General features: G+C 37.7%; 2 protein-coding genes across 2 annotated transcripts in view; one reads left to right on the top strand and one right to left on the bottom strand.

The window, feature by feature from the left end:
• Positions 1 to 893: 893 nt before the first annotated feature.
• SPATA6L (spermatogenesis associated 6 like) lies at positions 894 to 19831 on the bottom strand. The gene is made up of 10 exons (XM_085318366.1): positions 19750 to 19831; positions 19145 to 19282; positions 16987 to 17035; positions 15961 to 16002; positions 13321 to 13445; positions 8599 to 8676; positions 7175 to 7444; positions 4653 to 4761; positions 3749 to 3792; positions 894 to 1153 (listed from the first exon to the last, which is right to left on the bottom strand). The coding sequence occupies exons 1-10, from the start codon at positions 19786 to 19788 to the stop codon at positions 926 to 928; spliced, it is 1122 nt and encodes a 373-aa protein (XP_085174492.1). The 5' UTR covers positions 19789 to 19831; the 3' UTR covers positions 894 to 925.
• A 13-nt stretch (positions 19832 to 19844) lies between these two features.
• CDC37L1 (cell division cycle 37 like 1, HSP90 cochaperone) overlaps positions 19845 to 20149 on the top strand; it is an 11557-nt gene continuing 11252 nt past the window's right edge. The window contains exon 1 of the mRNA XM_085318368.1: positions 19845 to 19935. Within this exon, the coding sequence (XP_085174494.1) occupies positions 19845 to 19935 (91 nt within the window). The remainder of the gene's footprint in view (positions 19936 to 20149) is intronic.

The following is a 20149-nucleotide window of genomic DNA, read 5'->3' as shown; positions in this document are numbered from 1 at the left end:
GCCAAATACGCCACAAACAGGAAAACTGAGTTGCCCTAATTACAGGACAAGAAGGCATGTAATTCCACTGTGTGGAAGTGGAAGTCTGCCTGCTTTTCCTCCCCAAAGACGACGGCCAAGCGTGTCTCCTACTTGATTGCTCAGCGTCCCACTGGAGAGCTGCGGCCAAAGCAGAGCACAGGACAGATGCGGCACGTTCCTCAGTTTGGAGCTAGGGAATCCCCCTCCAAACGCCCAGCTCGTACTTGCTAAGAAACTAATCTTGACCCGATAGGCTCAGCCCACAAAAACTTCCTTATCGGAACTAGCACTCATGAACAGAAGGCACCAGGCACCTCCCACACAAATTGGCAGGAAGGGTTGTCCTCTTCAGGCAGAGGTGCACAACCGAAAGCATGCAAAAGGGAAGGAAAATTGCAACTAAATTCCTCTCCAGAGAAGGATCATGTGAGCACTCCATGAATTTTAGAAATAATAAATGTGAAAACAGTGGAAACATTTCTTCTACATTTCTTGTAGTTTTTTTACTTGAGCCATCAGTCATGTATGGAAATCATCAGATAATGGCAGAAAACTGTTCTGTGATAACAAAAATGTCTCATAAAAATGATGAAAAAAATACACATGGAACATGTGTATGTACACATTTCAAGGCAAAAAGCCAAGTATCAACTAACAGATTTTTTTACATCTTCTTTTGAAGTGACTGGTCCTAGGAAAGAAACTGCACTAGATGAACCATAGCTATTTTATATACCCATACAATGTAATCACTTCCTGAATAATTGCCATAATTTTTCTACTTAGATTCTTCTCAGAAATCATAAATTCAATTTGCCTAAGAAGACAGAATGTGAATTTTTCTTATTCACATTCAACTTGTTATGGGGGTTATTCAACTTGTACTCTCACAGCACAATGTTGCTCAAGTAATTGATTTTTGATGATGTGTTTGTAACCTGTATTGAAGAGGAGAGGGACTTCGAACAGGACGTGGTGACTTTAGGTTTTGGGAGGTAGCAGATGAAGCTGCACGGTGAAAATCTAAATGCCTCTGACTGGCAGAACACTCTGCGTAACTGAAAAGTTCATCTGTTTCAGGAGAGGATGAATCATGTTCAGAAGTAGCCTGCTCAGCCGGTTCCCTGATAATCTAGGGAATAAAAAAGCAAATTTCAATAGCTGGAACTGGCATTTAACATAGGATAAGGGGGAAAGAAAGAGACTGGGGAGAGAAAAGAAGGCAGAAGTCATCATGTGTTTTACTGAAATGTAGAATAAAGGAAATGTTAGGGTTAAGCTGAAAATTCATAATGACAAACAAACAAGATGTGGGCAAGATTAAACAGTGCCTAATGTGAGCCTTCCATGAAATAGAAGCCCTTAAACACATGAACGTACATACAAAAATAACTAGAATTCTATCAAACTTACTATTCTAGCCAGGAAGCATCTCATTTCTAAAGGGATAAGATGCCACAGGACAGATGAACAAGCTGTTCTGTCACCATGTACAAAAGCTTTTATTGTGCTGCATTAGGCTAATGAGCATCCCTCTCAAACAGTCAGGCTGACCTTGGAAATGGGATGGAATCAGGAAAGACAGACTCTGAGAGGAGTCTATACAAAACCTGCACTTTCGCATTTCTCAAATGGGAATTCAAGTGGATTGTGACTAAGTAATGAAAAAGAAACATATTAGCAGCCCACTCTGTGATGTGATCAGTTTGGATCAGTGGACTGAGGGAAGATATTCAAAGAGTGATCTCACACTTGTTATCAAATGTCATCAGCAGTATAATTAATATTTGAGACAAACATAGCAACATTAAAGAGGATCTGAAAACATGTCTCCACTACTACTTTTGCAAATCTGGCCCCTCATCATATACACGTGTCTGAAATGGCTGAAGGCATAAGGTAGTGTCTAGAACGGGTGATGAGATGTGATATGCTTCACTTCTAAATTAATCTGTCTGATAATCTGATAATGTTGAGAGCAGGTATGATGTCAGACGTCATTCATTTCACCTAACACTGGCCACCTAAAAGTTAGGCATCCAGTTTCAACTACTCACCCTTTCTGGTCAATTAAGGGAGATAAGAAAAACATGATATGATATACCTCAGTTGCCTTAGATAATGATTTTATGATAGAATGAATCACCATCTTTCCATTGCATATGGAAAAGCTCAGATGACTACCTTAAAGTAGACTTCAAACCTTTCTTGGCTATAGTTAGCTTAGATGATTCCTGTTTCACTATTGTCCATTAAATTTTCTTCGTGACATGACTGCTGATTTCAATTCATTTATTAATGAGCAGACTTTGAAAACAGATGAAATACTGTTACATCTGGCTCTGGCTCTACCAGTTCTTGTTACAAATGTGACAGAGTGACTGAACACAGTGGATAGTCAGCGAATGACGGGCAGATAAAACAGCTAATAACAACAGACATGAAGAATAAACAACCTTTTCTGCAACAAGTCTGGCATTTTGGCTGAGTGGTACTCAAACATGAATAGTATAGGAAACCATTTAACAAATAGCTGTACCTGCAAATGTAAAGCAATGGGCCCAAACTATCTTCTTACTCCTGTATCTCTCACAGGCACTGTGCGCTTTTTAAATACTTTAAATTTGGTTTATTACTGGTGAAGAACATACATTTTCTTTGTATTACAGAATCAGAAGGCAAACTTCTCAAATCTGTCCCTCAATGTGTATCAATTTTTTTCAGCAGAGACCAAAGTCAGGTGAGACACTTCTATCTCTGGTCATTTTTTGGTATTTTTGTTAATATTGTTGATGAAGAAACAAGTCATAACTCAGGCAAAGATCTTTACACGAACCTTTACACAAACAGTGGTTGCTCTCCATTTTCATAGAATCCTCTCCAAACAGCTGATAGATATTAATTATTTTCTGCTACTGCTAATCTGAGGTAGATTTAAAATGATAACTAAGAGGGAAGTACCCATCTATCACATTGCTATAATGATCTGTCCTCACTATAGCTTCTGTGTGAAAAACTTTTGTACATCTTAGTTGTTGTACAGCTCAGAAGTTGTACAGCTACAACTTCTTGGGTATAGTTGTAGTTTAATCAGATGTATTAATGCAGCATATAACAAAATGCTTAACCGTTTTCAAGTCAGTTCGGGTTTTAGTTTGCTAGCAGTGACCTTTTTAGTAGATGTACAGGGAATCCTGGACCAGAGGTTCCATTTGCAGAAGGAATTCCCATTCATACTTCATTAGTTTCGCTGCTTTTCACAGTCAAACACATTACACTACTGCTAACACAGACATATCTTTATTTGATACGCCTTCAAGTAAAATGCAGGCATTGGCAAAGAGCCTTTGGTCTTCTCTATTTTTACCACTAACAAGTTACAATTCTCTACAGTTTTTACTGAAATGTGGGCTGTAGATGTCCAGTACACTCAGGCAGGGAAACTTTCATATAAAGTAGCCCTAAATTTTTTGCAAAATAAGGGATTTTCAGAGAAAATAATGTGACCTGAAGGTTTTTTTAGAAAGATCGCATAATTCTGCAGGGCTTTCATTTTCACAGAGCTGAATTATTATGTCTCGCACATTTCTCCTGTGACAAATAATTAGCCTTACACATTACCATCTTCTGAACCACCAAATCTCCTCATGGAATTCTTTCTTTATAGTACATAGACTAGATTAGTAACCAAAAGATGGAATTCTTCACTTGCTATTTTTTAAATTACCTTAACAGAGGTATTTGATGTTTCACAGCTATCAAAAGTTAAAGCTAAAAAAAAAAAAAAAAAGGAGGATTTCAGTGACATTATTAGCAATTAATTTTACATTGGTACTTTCACTTTCAATACATTAGCACTGAAGTAAAAATGCAATTGCACAAAATGTTTCCTATGGAGAATGCTTTTTATCAATTTCAACGACATTGTGTACCTGTATTTTGATTTGGAGAAACTACCAAAGAGAAATGACATCCTTACTAGGCAGTAACTCTTAATTCGATGGATAGTCTAAAGAAACACACATGAGTAAGAAGGTATCTTTGTAGCAAGTTACTTTTCAGAACAGAAATATACAGATCTGCTTGGACTGTATAGCTTTATTGCCATTTCCAAAATGTAGATTAGATTATAAATATTTTGCATATAACAAGGGAAGAACAGATGATGCCTAAAAACTGATAACTTCACACTGACAAAGGTATTCATTCAAAATCCCTTAAGTATTTCTATTCATGTGAATGGACTCTGCATTAACCTTTAAAGGATTCCTTAGCGAAACAACAGATAGCTGGAGAAAGAAAAATAATATTAGTCAGTGAAGAATAAAGAAATCAAGATCCCTTTTCCAGAACGGACTTCAAGATCAGTTTTCTTTAGAGAGAGATACACTACTCAACAAGGGAGAAATGGAACTTCCTGGAACTTCTGCCTGTTTAGCCCATGTTCTACTACCTTTTTCCAGGTATTGCTACCTGTTTATCCTGAGCAGCACTTTCTTTTGTGATCAGTTCTTCTGAAGTGCAAACAGCAAAATCTGACATGTATTTTGTAAAAAGGTTTCTCTGAGATATGTAATATCAATGGTGATATTAGCAACATATAGTTACTGTTAACAGTAAATTCTAAGTACCTCGTTTCACATGAAATTTGGAAGACTCTCTTGCTGATCTCACACTTTTCTTCACATTACTGTAAGACAATGGTGAGGTTACTTCACTGAATGATTTGGAACTGTCCACCTAAAAACGAAGAAATAACAGTATGATGCACTTATTAATCTACAAAAACTAGGCCTAAGGACACACATTTCCTGAAAATAATAAACTCATTCTTATTCCCTCTCTTATTTTTATCCTTAGAAGTGCAAAAATATGCAATAGTGGAGAAATATATACAAGGCACAATGCAGGCATTTTTGCAAAATAACCTCTTCTGAAAATACCTTTTTCCCCCCCTCTCTCTCTCTCTTTTTTTTTTTTTAATTTAATTTCAAAACCAGAGACTTCCCACACAACAGGAAGTTTCAGGATAAAATGTACAGCAAAAAAGATACACAGCTTGTAGGAACATAAAGTGCAAATTATTTCTGGAAATTAGGAAATTTTCTACTCATGGTCTCCTGCATTGATCCTCAATAATYTGCAGTGAAAATAACTGCAAAAGATGATGTCTTCTTCTATAAATTAGAGATGCTGCTTATTATGAAAGGCAGATTCTTTTTCCTCAGAGAAACTTGTTCTAGGCTTGCAAATCCTGCTGACTTCATTCCCACTCATAGGGATCTTTCATTTCCGCACTCCATCCACTGGTTAGATCAATAGACAGACAGCCTTGTAATGCTGGACTGATTGGCCAGACAGCCAGCTACTGCATTTTCTCTACTTTCCATGCTAAAATGCAAATTCTTCCAGAGGAGCAGAAGTGTGCCCTTGACTGCACACCAGCCTAATACCAGATGCAAGCTGGAGCTTTTGGAGTTCAGAATGAGAACAGTATATCACAGTAGGTTATATAAGAATCTGTGTAGAAGGAACCTGCATTTACTAGCATGGATGACTAGAAAACCCCTGACTGAGCTTAAATGTGAAAAGTACACAGACAAAGGAAACAAGGTTGGGAGGAATACAGAAGTCATTGTTTGCTCCTGCAAGGGTGACATCAGAAAAGCCTGCTGCTCAAAGGGGAGGAATACTATGACGAAGGACACTGAAAAGCCTGAGATGCTTAATGCCTTCTCTGCCTTGTTTTTCACTGGTAAGGTCTGCTGTCAGGCCTCACAGGTCCCTGAGCCTACTAATGGGCCTGGGGGGGCAAAGCAGTACCCACAGTAGAAAAAGATACACAGAAGAAGAAGATAGGAATCACTTAAGCACACTGGATATCTAGAAGTAGATTGTGTCTGGATAGCATGAATCTGAGGGTGCTGAAGTAGCTGGCTGAGGTCATTTGTGTGGCTGTTCCCCATTATCTTTGAAAAGCCAAGGCAACTTGGGGCAGAGTCTTACAGGATAAATGCAAATGTTATACCTATCTTCAGGAAGGACAAGAAAGAGGATCCAGAGAATTACAGACGAGTCACTTAATCTCAGTTCTTGGAAAGTTTATGGAGCAAATCTTCCTAAAAACCATGTCCAAACATAGAAAGAACTAGAAGGCAATTAGGAACAGTAAACATGGATCTACAATAAAATTTTACTTTATTACCCTAGTATCCTTCTTTGATGAGATGACTCAATGGTTAATTGAGAGAGTAGTGGTTGTCATTTACCTTGACTTTAGCAGCTTCTGACAGGGTCTGTAGTATCTTTATGGCCAAATTGGTAAGATATGAACAGGATAAATGAACTGTAAGGTGTGTGGAACGTTGGCCAGACCACCAGGATCAAAAGGTTATGATCAATGGTTCAAAGTCCAAGTGGTGGCCAGTTACTAAAGGTGTCAGAATAAATAAGGTCTAACATCTTTATAAATGATCTAGATGATGGTGCAAATTGCAGTCCCAGCAAGTTCCCAGACTATACCAAACTAGGCAGAGTATTTGATATGCCAGAGGGCAGGGTTTCTATTCAAAGATACCTCAAAATACTGGATAAATAGACTGACAGAAATATTATGAAGGTCAGCCCTGCATCAGGGATGGAATAATGCCACAGCTGTAGAGGCTGGATATCAAATGGCTCAAAAGCAACTTTGTGGGAAAAAAAATGGGCGTCCTGGTAGACAACAGGGTCAGAAATATGCCTTTGGAGCAAAAAAAGCCCAGTCATGTCCTGGTCTGCATTAGTAAGACTGGAGCCAGCAGGTCAAGGGAGGTGATTGTTCCCCTCTATTCAGCATTTGTGAGACTACATCCCAACTACTGTGTTCAGTTTGAGGCTTTCCAATGTAAAACAGACGTAAGCATACTAGATAGTCCAGCAGAAATATACCAGAATGATCAGGGTGCTGCAAAATATGACATATAAGGAGACATTAAGAGGGCTGGATTCATTCAGCCTTAAAGAGGAAAGTTGACAGGAGATCTTGATGCTGTCTACAACTATCTAATATAAGGATGTAGAGAAGACAGCAAGACTCTTCTCAGAGAAGCATAATGGAACAACAAGAAGTAACAGTTGAAGTTCCAGTTAGATACAAGTTTTTAGAACTTACATGTCTGATTACAAATGGTGGTCTGTTCTCTTCCTCTGACTTGCACTCAGCAGACCCCAGGCTCAGTCTGCACAGCTGCTGCTGGTTCTCTGTGGAAAGCTCACAGAAGTGGTCTCTAGCATTTAGAGAAGGAGCCTGTGGTTTTAATGACCTTGTATGCCTTTTGTACATCTTATCCATTTTCACTGGTGCCTTGCATCGTGTTAATGACCTGCTCCTTTGTTTGGGTGATGCCAGTGCAGATCTTTGATTCCTTGTTCTGTTTTGGACCTGGTAGAGAAATCAAATGTTGCACAATTATCTGAGTAAAAAGCAGGTATGAGTCATTTGCAACCTCCCCACAGAGAAGATGGTAACCTCTAAGAAAACTTAATTCAATGACCTTATGTGAGAGCAGAATTTGTATCTTTGTATTTACAAACTAAAATGGAATAATCTGCGATTCTCTGCTTGAGTATGGCAAAGACCAAACAAAGAAATTAGCATAGACTCATACATCTCAACTCCATCTATTTTATCTCTGTTGTATAACTTCTAATCTAGGACTCAGCCCTGAAATATTCTGCACTGGCCTCCATGGAATCCAGGAAAGGGTTGAGATTACTTCAAAAATGTATTTGTGAATTTAGAAATTTGAGAACTTTGTTTAAAATTTTGCAATCCTCACTTCTGCAGGAATGAACTCTGTAAGGTGAACTCTGTAAGGATCTCAGGTCACCAGTCAATTATGTGAACCAAATTCAGCAGCTGTTACTCAAACATAAGAGCTTCACCTCCTGTGAGTGTTTTGTTCCAGCACAGAGGGCAGAATTTTGTCCTCAACGGTATAATTTCCTAACAGATAACCTACTAGATAGATATCCACTAAAGAAAACACAGCAAGAACTGTTAGCACTGTCTCAGAGGAGGATTAACTGGTTGTAATTCAGTCTAGATCAGAAGCTGTAGGTAAATGGGGGAAATATGTATTCACTAAGCAAAAACATGCAAAGAGAAACATTTGTAAAAAATCTAGACGCAAACCATTGGCAGTAAAAGATAAGAGGCAATGAAATGCCATCATATCAAGAGACCATTATCTGCCAAAATGTTACCTTTTAAGAAAACAAGTCAAGGTCTTTTTGTTTTTGTTGGCTTTCCCTGGATTGAGTTACTGTGCTGCCATGATAGAATCATTAGGATATAAGAGCAACTGGGACAGCAGATGACAAACTAAGAGAGAGGTAACTTTGGTCCACAGTCAGTTAAATTTACTACTACTATGACAGAATCTAGGACCCCTGTCATGGCCTTAAATCCTATTACCAATGCTGTGTGGGATGTCTGGATACAAAGGTGACAAAGGATACAATGCTGCAACAAGCGAACTATATCAGAGGTTAGTCAATTTTAACCAGGTCTGAATTCTTACTATAATTACTTACATAATTCTTCCCTCTGCACTGAAGTGGAAGCTCTGTAATGGTTGTTCTTGTGGAGAACTCTATTTTTGGTGCTATTCCCTTAAAAATAATAGCAAGGAAAAAGTTTAAAAACATTATCATCGTGTATATACTTCTCTCCTCCCAATATTCAGGCAGAACATCTCAAATCCTTTGTTGCTACTGCAGCATCGAAAGTGACTGAAAGAGGCACTGCAACTAGAAAAGACTTGTGGCAAAATCATCAGCAAGAACAGTTTTCAAAGTGGTTTGGCTATAAAAAGCAGCAATTTGATCTTAAGGTGCACATCCAGCCTACTAGGACTGAGCAGAGATGCAAGAAACTATTTTAACAGGCATAAGCCTTCCAAGAAGGGAAGCACAAGGGCATCAAGATCAGAACAAACACTTGAGACACTAGCACAGTCCCAGAGCTTTTTCTCATAAAGCCTGCACTGTGGGGAAAGGTGAGCAGAATGCTTTGGACTACAGAAAGGATGTATAGCTCTCTATTATTTGATTAGCAGTTGTAGTCACACACTAGTCTTCTTAATGAATCAGAGTGTTCCAAAGTACAGTTTCCAAACTGGTGTGAAAAAAGAATTCAAGTTTTCCTTTCAAGGCAGGTAATGCCATGACAAATGTTGCAAAAGACAGTTACAATCTGTAGCTGAACAAAATCTGTTTATTTGCCATCATCATTGAACTGTGCATTTTAGCAGTTCTTTCTTCTAGAAGAGTGACAAGAGAAATCATAGTACAGTACCTGCAAAGCATATTTGCAGTCTTGTGCAAAGCAGAAGAGAAAACAAAAGCAGTAGGGATGAAAAAGCAAAAAATAAATAAATTAAAAAAAAAAAAAAAAAAAAAAAAAAAAGAGAGCTCTCCATCATTACTGGCTGACTGTTTAGCCAAAAAGAATAATGGGACAGAAGGAAGTAGGCAAGGACACTTTCCTGTACAAAACTAAGTATGCATAAGTGAACTCTGTCCAATGGGCTACTTGTATCTTCCAGCCAGTCTTGCTATTCATCTGGTCTGCCAAAAAGCCTGAATAATGTATTTCCTGTCTTCCCCTATCATCATTTTGTCTTACAAACATGACATATCATCTCCAAGCAGTCACCAGCTAGTACAAAACAGAGATGTCCTAAAACCCACTCTGGAAAACATAGCTGTGTTTTATGTCTTGCAGTCCACAATGTACTTTGCATCCATTCTGAATTTTTATCTTATCTGAATGTATCTTGGCAAGGTCAGAGCAGTAACAGGAAAATAAGTTAATGATATAGTAATTAAAGGAGCACAATGGGATGGTTCTTTGACCATATAAAGCACAGGTTGTCACTCTTACCTCGAGGTTCAATTTCTTTGCCGTGCCAACCCACTGCCCCTTCCAGCTGAAAGGAGCTCCCAAAAGCTGCCAAATCTGAAGGGGCAAATTCTTGGTATTCTAGCCATAATAATACTATAAAATAGACTGACTGTTACAGAATTTTACTCATCTTCTACCAAAGTAAGCAAAAGAAAATTTATAGCAGTAGTTACCTTTAAAATAACTATTAAGAGCCATGCAATCCACAACAAAGGGTATATATTTAACTAAGCTTTTAGCACCCAGGCCATCAGCCTTTCAGAACAACTGCTATTGATGCAAACAATTGCTGCTTAATAGCACTTCTGTGGATTTTAGGGTAAGTAAACAAACCTAGAAACCAACAGGCAGGAAAATATTCCATGGCAGTTATTCCCACATAAAAACCTTTGAATTATGCCAGGTTATTCTTCATTGGATTGAATGGGAATAAAAATAGAAAATCTTTCTCACAAAGTTCCTTAAAATCAGCAGGAAGCATTAAGGAAGGCTTCAGTTCATCTTAAGCACAAACCTAATGAAAAGCCTCAGAGGTCAGTGTATATTTTTTCATTTGCTTCCTATTCTAATTCTGATTCAAATCTCTAGAAAGCCATATGTACATTTTCCTTAAACACAATTGAAAAGACCTACTGAATGAACCTTCTTTTGTTCAGGAAGCTGTATGAACAGTAAAGCCTAAAGGAATATGCTTACATTGGTTATAAGCACAGTTACAAGTAAAGCTAAGTCTTATGCATGAAGTGAATTGAATGAACTCAGTGGACGTTATTCCACCTCATTTATAGAGGAGGAAAAAAGATGTAAAGAATACTGAAATCAACTGATTTGCATCTGCAGAAAATCAGTGGGATATGGGACACAAACTCTTACAAATCTGAAGTATATGAAATCTAAAAACGAAATAAATTGTAAAACTGGACTTCCAGTCAGTAAAAAAACATAATACAAAACTTAGCACAGATTTACATGGAACATTTGGCTTTGTTTTTTCATGGCACAAGCGATTTAGTGATCCACTTTTGTAACTTAGCAAAACATCTTGTCAAAAATATAAGTGAGATTGAGAAGAGGCCACTGAGGATGAGCCTTACATTAGTAGTATATTATCTGTACAAGGCTTAAAATCTATATTACTACAGAAATGTCACATTTGCGGTGTAAATACAGAATTCTCTGCAGGAAATTACAGAGTATAAGACCAAGTCTAAAAAAAAAAAAAAAAAAAAAAGAGCAACTGCACTGAAAGATTATTATACTGAATTAATAGAAAATATCAGACAGACCAGACACCAAACAACCTGAAATATTTCGCAGACTATAACAGAGGAAAAAAAGAATGACAATTAAAAGAGGCCGGTATTATACATAAATACAGTAGTGCTTTATAATAATTATCAGTATTCCTCTAAGGAAGGACATATTAAACAAAACATTTTTCTGTTATCAACTTTGTTTGTATCCATAGAACTACACTTTAGCTAATCATACATAATGATGCATTCCATTCAAATGAAATACAAGAATAAAGAAAAGCATAAAACTAATACATTATTTTTATACATCCAGACCATGAAAAGCCAGCATTTCTTTGTAAATAAGGTTTCAGTTATGCCTTCTGTATTGGCTGAAAATCCTTGAAAGGAAAGGATGCCACACCAGCAAACAATTTACAGAGACCATGAAGACATTCAGAAGGAAAATGTCTTCTGTATCAGTAAATACTTTAGGATATTAGATAACTTATCAGGACAATAAAAATGACCAGGTTCATTGCTTGTAAACTTTCTTCTTCTTCAAAAAAGTCAGAATGGGCATAGCTAGATAAGTTGAAAAAAAAGACAATAGATTTGTTTTCCTGCACTGTCCTGGTAAAATAACTTTCAGTTTATTCTACTTCTACAATTACAAGTAACTGTAGTAAGAGATAAAAAGCATAACATCAGGAAGCAAGCATACATAAGAAATTTAACTCTCCATCAATGCACTTCATACTTTCTGAACTTTTGAAACTAGGGAATATTAGAAAAAATAATTGAATGGGACCACTCAAGGTCTTTAATAGAACATGCTGATTGAAGTCAAATACTGAAACAAATTGCTCATAGCAGTCGTGGAATCTCCATCTTTCGAGGTATTCAAGACTCCGCTAGACAGCAATGTCATCAAATTAAATCTGCTATAAACAGGGGTTAGACTAAATGACCTATGGAGGTCTACAAACTCAATTATTCTATGGATGCCATAAGAGCACGGAATTATTCTGTTCTTCTACTGCGGCAATCTGACAAAGCATTTAGATTTTTAACAGCACATTAAACTGCTTAACTTGATCAATTCAAAAAAAATCATTCTCTAAATAACATTACAAATAACTAAATAAAATGAAATATGCGCTTCAGCTTAGTAATACATCTCATGAAAAGAAATCAGAGTAGCTATATGTTGTTTCTTAAGGATCTAGTTAAAATTCACAAAAACATAATGCTTGGCTAACTAGAACATGTATTTCTACATTTCTGTTCCAAATGAATGTAAGATCTATTGCATTAGGTAGAACTTTCTAATATTATTTTTTTAAAAAGTCCTGTACCTTTTTCACTAGCCCATGCAAAAATTAGTTTTTCACTTGAAATAATGACATTCCTAGTCTGCACAGTAATCACAAAAACTTTTTGATTATGAATCAATGGCAATTTGAGTCTGCAGGAAGGATGCTCCTCTCTGCTTCTGCTCAGAGCTATTATAAACTACACTGTAGTGAATTAATAAAATTCAAGTCAAATTTATTGCTTCTTTTGCATAATACAATCCATAATGCAGTGAGAGAGATTAAATGTATATTTTTAGGCTGCTATTGCTGCTTTAGGAAACCATGAACCCTAGCAAGAAAAGGTACTGGAAGAAGTCACAAAGATATAAAAGTGTAAGACTCTCAAGAGATGAGTGAAAACAGAGCAGAGTGATAAAATGAGACTTGTATAAGGAGGAAAGAAAATGGACTGAAAACTGGCATCTAATCAGTGAAAAGAAATCTGAAAATCTGGTAATTGTCTGGTCCCTTCACAGATTCTGAGAATAGAGATGTGTAAATGAACATCAGATTCTCCTGCTAGGTCTTCTATCCTGCCTACACTACTGTCTGTGACTAAGAGATGTAATTCCCAGGCCAGTACATGTCTGATATACATTCTCTGAAACACTTTCATAGGAAAGAGACCATCCAAGCATCTCCCTCTGCTCAAGAGGGCCAGAAGCATATTCAATCTCCAATCTTCACAAAGTTGCTTCTAAGTAGCTGACCTCCCTCCCTCTCCACACAAAGTAAATATCACTTACAGGCAACTTACTGGGAAATGAGAAGATGTTTTCATCAATAATTCTCTGTCCACACCAGGATATGTAGGAGTCAGCTTAGGCTCTGGGAACAGAAAATCTCGAGTATTCTCTTCATAAAATGCAAGCTCATTTCCTACTGAAAGAATAATAATTAAAAAAAAAAACACAGAAAAACTGTTGCTAGGGTTGTTGTTACAGAATTTTCATGAAAGAAATAAATGTGCAATGCAAACTCAGTAATGTATGAATGCTCTTGACTGAATGCTGCTCCTCTTGTGCACAAAAAGACGCTATCAGGACTAGGTAGAGGCAAAAGAGAGAATGACAATTTATGCTTTCATTAGTTATGAAAGACTTGGCTTAGCATAGCAACCGTGGATTTTGAGGCTATCCTTAACATCCCATCTATCAGGTGTGCCCCAAACCATTTAGGGGATAGGAATGACTGCAAGGCTTGAGGGTAGATTTCCTAGTTACACTGTACAGAATGTCCAAAGCTATGACCCTGAATGAAAATCTGTTCCTTGTTTTACCTACATGACAACCCAACAATGTTAAGAGATGAACATTAGCATCTCTTGGTGAGATTAGAAGAGGAATGCCCTCTTCAAAACATACGGGTTTATACACAGCATGCTAAATGTTAGTCCAGTTAGCTTAAGCAGAGGTCTTCTCCAAGCTCTCAGTATGACCAGGACTCCTCCCACTGAACAAACAACTAACTGCTCAAATCAGCTGCCCACTGAAATAATATAAAAAGATAAATATGARATTACAACATTCCAATGTTTGTTCAGCAGAAGTATCATCTTAAAAATGATACGCAAAGACAGTCACCATTACTATTAAAGTGCATTCCCTCCAGAGACCCAGCTAYGTAGTCAGCACCACATATACGGCTACTCAGTCACTGATCATGAGACTTATGGCCCGCTGACTGAGGGCATAAGTATCCACATACCACACCTGCCTCAAGGCCTTCTCTTTCTTCAGAACTGCACTACCTGAGCTCCACATGAATGAAAAAGAGGAAGACCATTTTTGCTCTGCATATATAACACAGCCAGGGACAGAAGATACTTTCATAAGCATCCTCTGCAGCAGAAGAATTGTAAGGTACACTGTAAATCACCCCACTTAGAAACTAGCAAGGATTTTGCTAGGTTAGGTTGGCCCCAATGTTACACTGTAATGTCATGTTCTGGATACCATGAGGTAAAAGCTGCTATTCCTTTCACTTGGATGTATTTTGTATCTTTACAGAGGCAAGGAGATTTGCTCCCTTCTAATTAGACTAAACACAAGCCCTAAAATCTGGTGATTTCTAGATAAAACACCATGCTAATAAGGAAAGAAATTTTGAGAAAATGATAAGAAAGAGAGTAACACTTTTGACTCTATTCAAAGTTTGATCTTTTCTAGTCACTTTAGTTGTAAGGATTGTCTTTTCTTACTGATCGCAGCTTTTCAAAGACCAGAAAGAACTTTTAATATCCTAAAAAATGAAAACAAGCAAATAGTCAATTTTACTGTATGCAGACTGTTTCAAGATACCAGGAAGGACACAGACTGGCACTGATTCCTCTTATGAGGAATACATTAGGCTGTTTTGAGTAATTTTTGAATTAATAAAGTGAAAAAAGGGGAAACATTTCTCACTGTAAAAAAAAAGAAAAAAGGAAAAAACTCTCAACTGCATATTTTTTCAGAGGAGAAAAAAAGAGAGAAAACACCTGAAGTTTGATTCATGAAAGACATGTAGATACTATCCAGAATAAAGACTGGGTGTTCTGCAAGACCAGACTACATAGATAAGATCATTAAATACCTTACCACTTTTTAATACAGTCTCTTCCCTTTCAAAGGGGTGAGAATACTGAATAGACTTTCTGTCCTATCAAACACAGAGGAAATCTGCTACACTCATTTGATTCCTTGCATTTCCTTTTCCCTGTAACATGAATATTTCTTTAAGCTGAAATGACATCACAAATTACCCTTTACTATACCAGCAGCCTTTGAAAACAAAAGGTAGAGCGGAAAGGGAGGGATGAACATCTGAAACAAAGCATTTTGAAAAAACAAATGCAAATGTACAAGTGATATTTATTACACAGGGAACATAAAATATATTTTAAATTTGCCATGATGGAACAATAAACATTTTTTTATAAAGTAAACACTACCTGCAGTTTTAGAATATATACAAATGCTTCCAGTCAGTGAGTGACCTTAACAACAGCACTCATCTGCCACCCAGTGTCCACTTGCTTTTCTTCCTGACTTATATAAAAATAGAATATGAAGTCTGTAAAAGACCAGCACTATTATCTACCAAGATGAACTCTATTCACATTCTGTTTAAACATTGCTGGCAACCTAGAAAACAAGACAAAAGAAACTAAAGCAATATGAGTCACCTGAGTCAGTATTCAGTAAGTTTAGTCAGAAGAGGGACTTTTTTTCACCTCAAGTGCGTTCCCAAGAATATATATGAGGACACGAATGGAAAAAAAGAAATGGGGCTGAAGGAGCCAGTGTAATCTGTGAGCAAAAAAATTTGGGAGATACAGTATAAAACTAGCATCCACTGATATTCTTTTCATTGTCAAATTACCTAATATGTGGAAAAACATTTACTTGCCTATTACCTGAAGATACAAGCTGAGTTAATTCAAACTTCGTTACATTACCTGGAAGATGAAAAACAAATTACAGCAGTATGACTAATTTGAATAGATTTACTCCTGTGGCAGACAAATTGAAAACTAACATGATAGCAAAGATGGAAGAAGAATAGTAAAGGAGAAAGAAGAGACAACAGAAGGCAGGAGAGAAGGGAGATAGACAGATTTAGACTAGTCTTTATTTTGATGAGTTCCAGGAGTACTTATTCTAAGAGTGTTATTAATATTTTAAAAGAAACAAGCAGGAGAGGAATATCTGTGCAAAGTAACCCTCTGTGGTTGACACCTGATGGGATTAGAGAATAATGGGGCAGTCACTGCATCCGTGGCTTCTGGCTTGACCTTCTGTTGAGCTTACAAGGAGTAGCTTGGTTCAGAAGGACAAAACCTGACAGCCAATAAGAACAAACCAGATTAAAACTAAGGGATGCTAACTATTTAAATTAACAACAGCAAGTGCTTCTGCCAGTGTGACTGAGGAAGTCTGGCTGCATGGGGCAGGTTATTTGCAGTGATGAAACAGAAAGTAGGTAGTATTAAATATTTTTTCCTCCCCTTCCTCCCCCAGTAATAAATAAAATTTTAATTTTAAAATAATTTCCAGACTTTAAATTCATGGCATGTTATAGACATCAAAAAAAAAAAAAAAAAAAAAAAAAAAAAAAAAGGAATTGCAGATGCAGAAATTAAATAAAGAAAGGAAAAAAGAAAAGAAAAAAACAGCTTTGTCAGGTCAGCCAAGTGCTGCTCATAAGTACATTGGAACACAGCCTGGCCTAAGAATGGAAAATCATGCCATTCACTGTACTGGAGGTACAGACTGCCACCTGAATGGGTGAACCCAGAGCAACATGCAAGGGGAACGATGTGTATGCAAAACAGACAAACAACCAGAGAGACAGACTATGCGAATACAGGGACTTTGTCATTTGCTTTGTCATTTTTTTCAGTTATTCATCTATTTCAAGCATYTTTTTTTATTATACTTACTTTCAAGCATCTCAGTTACAGCAATAGGATCTACTGCACTTTGAAAGACCTTCAAGAAAATAACAGAGTGAACAAATTAATTATAGTACAAATTAATTTAATAATCTAGCATTCATAGAAACACTTTAATACATTTTGCCTGTTGTTTGTCATGCTGCCACTAAGCAAAATCAAACTAAACTAATACCATACATCTACTTATGCAAATGGTGTATGTTTTAAAGTGTCATTTACATTTACATTTTTTGAAGTATGTAATAATGTGGAAAAAATAATTTAAATCTGAAACTGTACCTACATCTCTGTTTCCATCAACTTCACAACAGTTTGCACTTTACAGGAAAAATCCTCATGCTTGCAGTACATAAGTACAATTCCACTAATAATATAATAGCAGAAGCACAAGTGCAATTAGAGAATACATGTTTCGAAAACACTTGAATTCCTGGCCAGTCCTAGAGGACACATCCCAAAAGGAAAAATTAAAAGCCCTAGCTGCAAGCATCTTAAAGCATAGGTCATTTAGCACACAGACAAAAATGACCAAGTGTGAGGAGGTATTCCTCTGTTTCTATGTATGATGTAAAGATGATTCTGATATTTTATAGAAATAAAATGAAATAAGATTTCACTCATTAGATTTCTTTATGAAATAAATACATTTTACAATATTTAGTTCTAATTATGACAGTAAACTATGTCCTATTTAAATATATTCTTTTTACCCCTTGGAATGAAACTCTGATTCTTTTGCAATAAATCGGAATTCTAACAGAAATTCCAGCCAGGATTTCATGTTGAGTATTCTGTTTCTCTAAAGAAGCTGTCCTCTGCTATATCTCACTCATTCTATCATTTTTGGTAGCTTTTCTGTTTCTCATGGAACTTGCCAACATCCTTCTTTCAACAGTATCGGTGCTTTCAGACAATAGTTCAGTGACAAGCTTTTTGGGTAGGCCTATGCAAAGCATATGTTTTCCCTGAAAAATAATGCTAGTTAATACCTACTAATGAAAATCAGCAATTCACAAACACATTAGCATGAGATAAAAACAAGCTATGAACTTACCTAGCATCACGTATTTCATGATAATTACCCTGATCCTCTTCTTACAAATACTGAATGTAAGAGAAACTATACTTCTGTAAAACTGGGTTACATTACTTCATTTTTAACTTCATGTCAGAATGTGGAAATGAGGAGCTGAAAAGCTATGGGTTCAAAGTAAGGTTCACCTCAAGATGCAGTAAAGTCCTAGTGGAAGTTACTTTGTAGTTTTCACTTGTGTCAACTGTAGCTTTTCACTTGTGTCAACAGTAAACTCGAGAGACAAGGGAAAGTAACCACCTTCTCTCCTCCTCAGAGAAAGAAATGTTAACAGCCACGTGAAAACAGTTTTAGAGCAACAGAGATGCTCAGAGTGGTATAAGGAAAGAAGGGTTTCTCAGAACGAAAAAGAGGAAGACAAATAAGCAGAAAAAGACACAGTTCCTCTAAACTTTGTCTATTCATGTTTTGCACTAGTTTCAGCAAGGTTTTACTTATCAGCAGACATAATCATTCTGCCTGACCCATTTTTCCAAATTAGTTTAAAAAAAAAAAAAGGTACCAGAATCACAACTAATGATTGTACAGTGCAGTACAACAAAATGTAGGAAAATCAAACAGAAAACTTGTGTTCTCACCAATTTCAGGTGTTATTATGGCATATAAAAGGCTGGCAAAAGTATCTGCCTATCATTTATTCGGATCTTCATTTAAGTCATGTATCTGCTTCTATAATAAAAATCTTGAACAGGTGACAGCCATATTAGAATACAGGTATCATTTCAATTCTGCACACAGAAAAAAAAAACTGAAACAGAGCAATTATCCTCATATGCTGTGGTCATTTCTGAGATTACACAAGAATTATCTGTGGGAGATGCCCTTTCATAACCTTTGCTATCAATAAAACTTCAAACTGTAAAACCTTAAAGCATTGCTAAACGCTATTCCTTTTTAGTAATGGGTCTGACACTTCATCACATTATGTTGAAATGCATACAAAACAAAAATTACCTACTAGTTGTTCAAAAAGTTAGGTTATCCAGGAATTATAGCTTACACATGGCACTAGACCTTCTAGGCTAAACTATGTAACAAGTGAAAAATCACCTTTTCAAACAACATCTTCTCATGAAACAGGAGAGGGAAAACAGGAGGAAGGCATTCCGTCTCTTTGTATTGACCCAAGATGCTCACACTGAGATAAATGTCATGTTTCTCTGGCAGGAACACACCAGGACATGTGACCTTATGAGACAAAAGTATATATATTTACACAATATTCTTAAATCCAGTCTTACACACACACATCAGACACAGTCTTCCAGATTACCACTCTCCACCTCAGATGGGATTCAATAGGCCCTTGGCTTCATTTACACTAGGGCCAGTTACAAATTTGGTCTTCTGCACAGGGGCTTTCAGAAGTCTCACCTGACTTTTTACCTGTAACCTCAAAGCACCAGTCAGCGCACCCCACTTTGAAAAAAGAGCCCAAAAGCGTGTGGCTGAGAAACTTTAGATATGATATACACACACTGTATATACACTCTATGCACGGTGTTTAGCCGCGTGTCTACCCTGCTGGGGCACCTCAGGGTCCCGGACTAACCACGGTGCCGACTCTCAGCCCCTCCGCCAGCCCCCTCCTGCCGTGCCGGCTACCTCCGGCGCCCTCCCGCCCCGCAGCCCCGCCGCCGCCGGCGGCCTCTCACCGCGTGAATCTGCAGCTCCACCACGACCTTCAGCGGCATCGCGGCCGCGGGGCTCGGCGCGGCCCGGAGCTCGGCGCGGCCCGCGCCGCGTTGCCATGGCGACCGCGGCGTCCCCCAACGGCCGCGCCGCCCATGACGAACGCCTAACGGTCGCCTCGCGAGCGCCTAACGGTCGCGACACGGCGTGTGCGCGCACAGCCCCTCCCTGCGCGCCCTCGCGGCCGCGCACGTGCACAATACCTACACACAGACATACACATACATACATATTTTTATAATAAATATTTTTATATATATAAATATATATATACAGCGTGACGTCTTCCCCTCCCGCCGCGCCCCGGCTTCGCGGCGGCGCAGACGCCGCAGGCACACGGAGCCCGGCGCGGAGCAGGTCCCG

Source organism: Rhea americana, unplaced genomic scaffold, assembly GCF_003343005.1.
Source record: "Rhea americana isolate MKP2758 unplaced genomic scaffold, rheAme1 scaffold_530, whole genome shotgun sequence".
NCBI classification, from domain to species: Eukaryota; Metazoa; Chordata; class Aves; order Rheiformes; family Rheidae; genus Rhea; species Rhea americana.
Note: the sequence above shows the minus strand (reverse complement) of the source record. Positions and strands in the feature narration are given on the sequence as shown.

What these genes read in the sequence shown, in the direction of transcription:
- SPATA6L (XM_085318366.1), bottom strand. Translation starts at nt 19,788, where the DNA reads ATGCCGCTGAAGGTCGTGGTGGAGCTGCAGATTCACGCG. An exon ending in AGAAGATGTTGTTTGAAAAG is followed by an intron (nt 17,036 to 19,144) that starts GTGATTTTTCAC and finishes ATTTTCTTGAAG; the next exon opens with GTCTTTCAAAGTGCAGTAGA. An exon ending in TGTAACTGAGATGCTTGAAA is followed by an intron (nt 16,003 to 16,986) that starts GTAAGTATAATA and finishes TTCATCTTCCAG; the next exon opens with GTAATGTAACGAAGTTTGAA.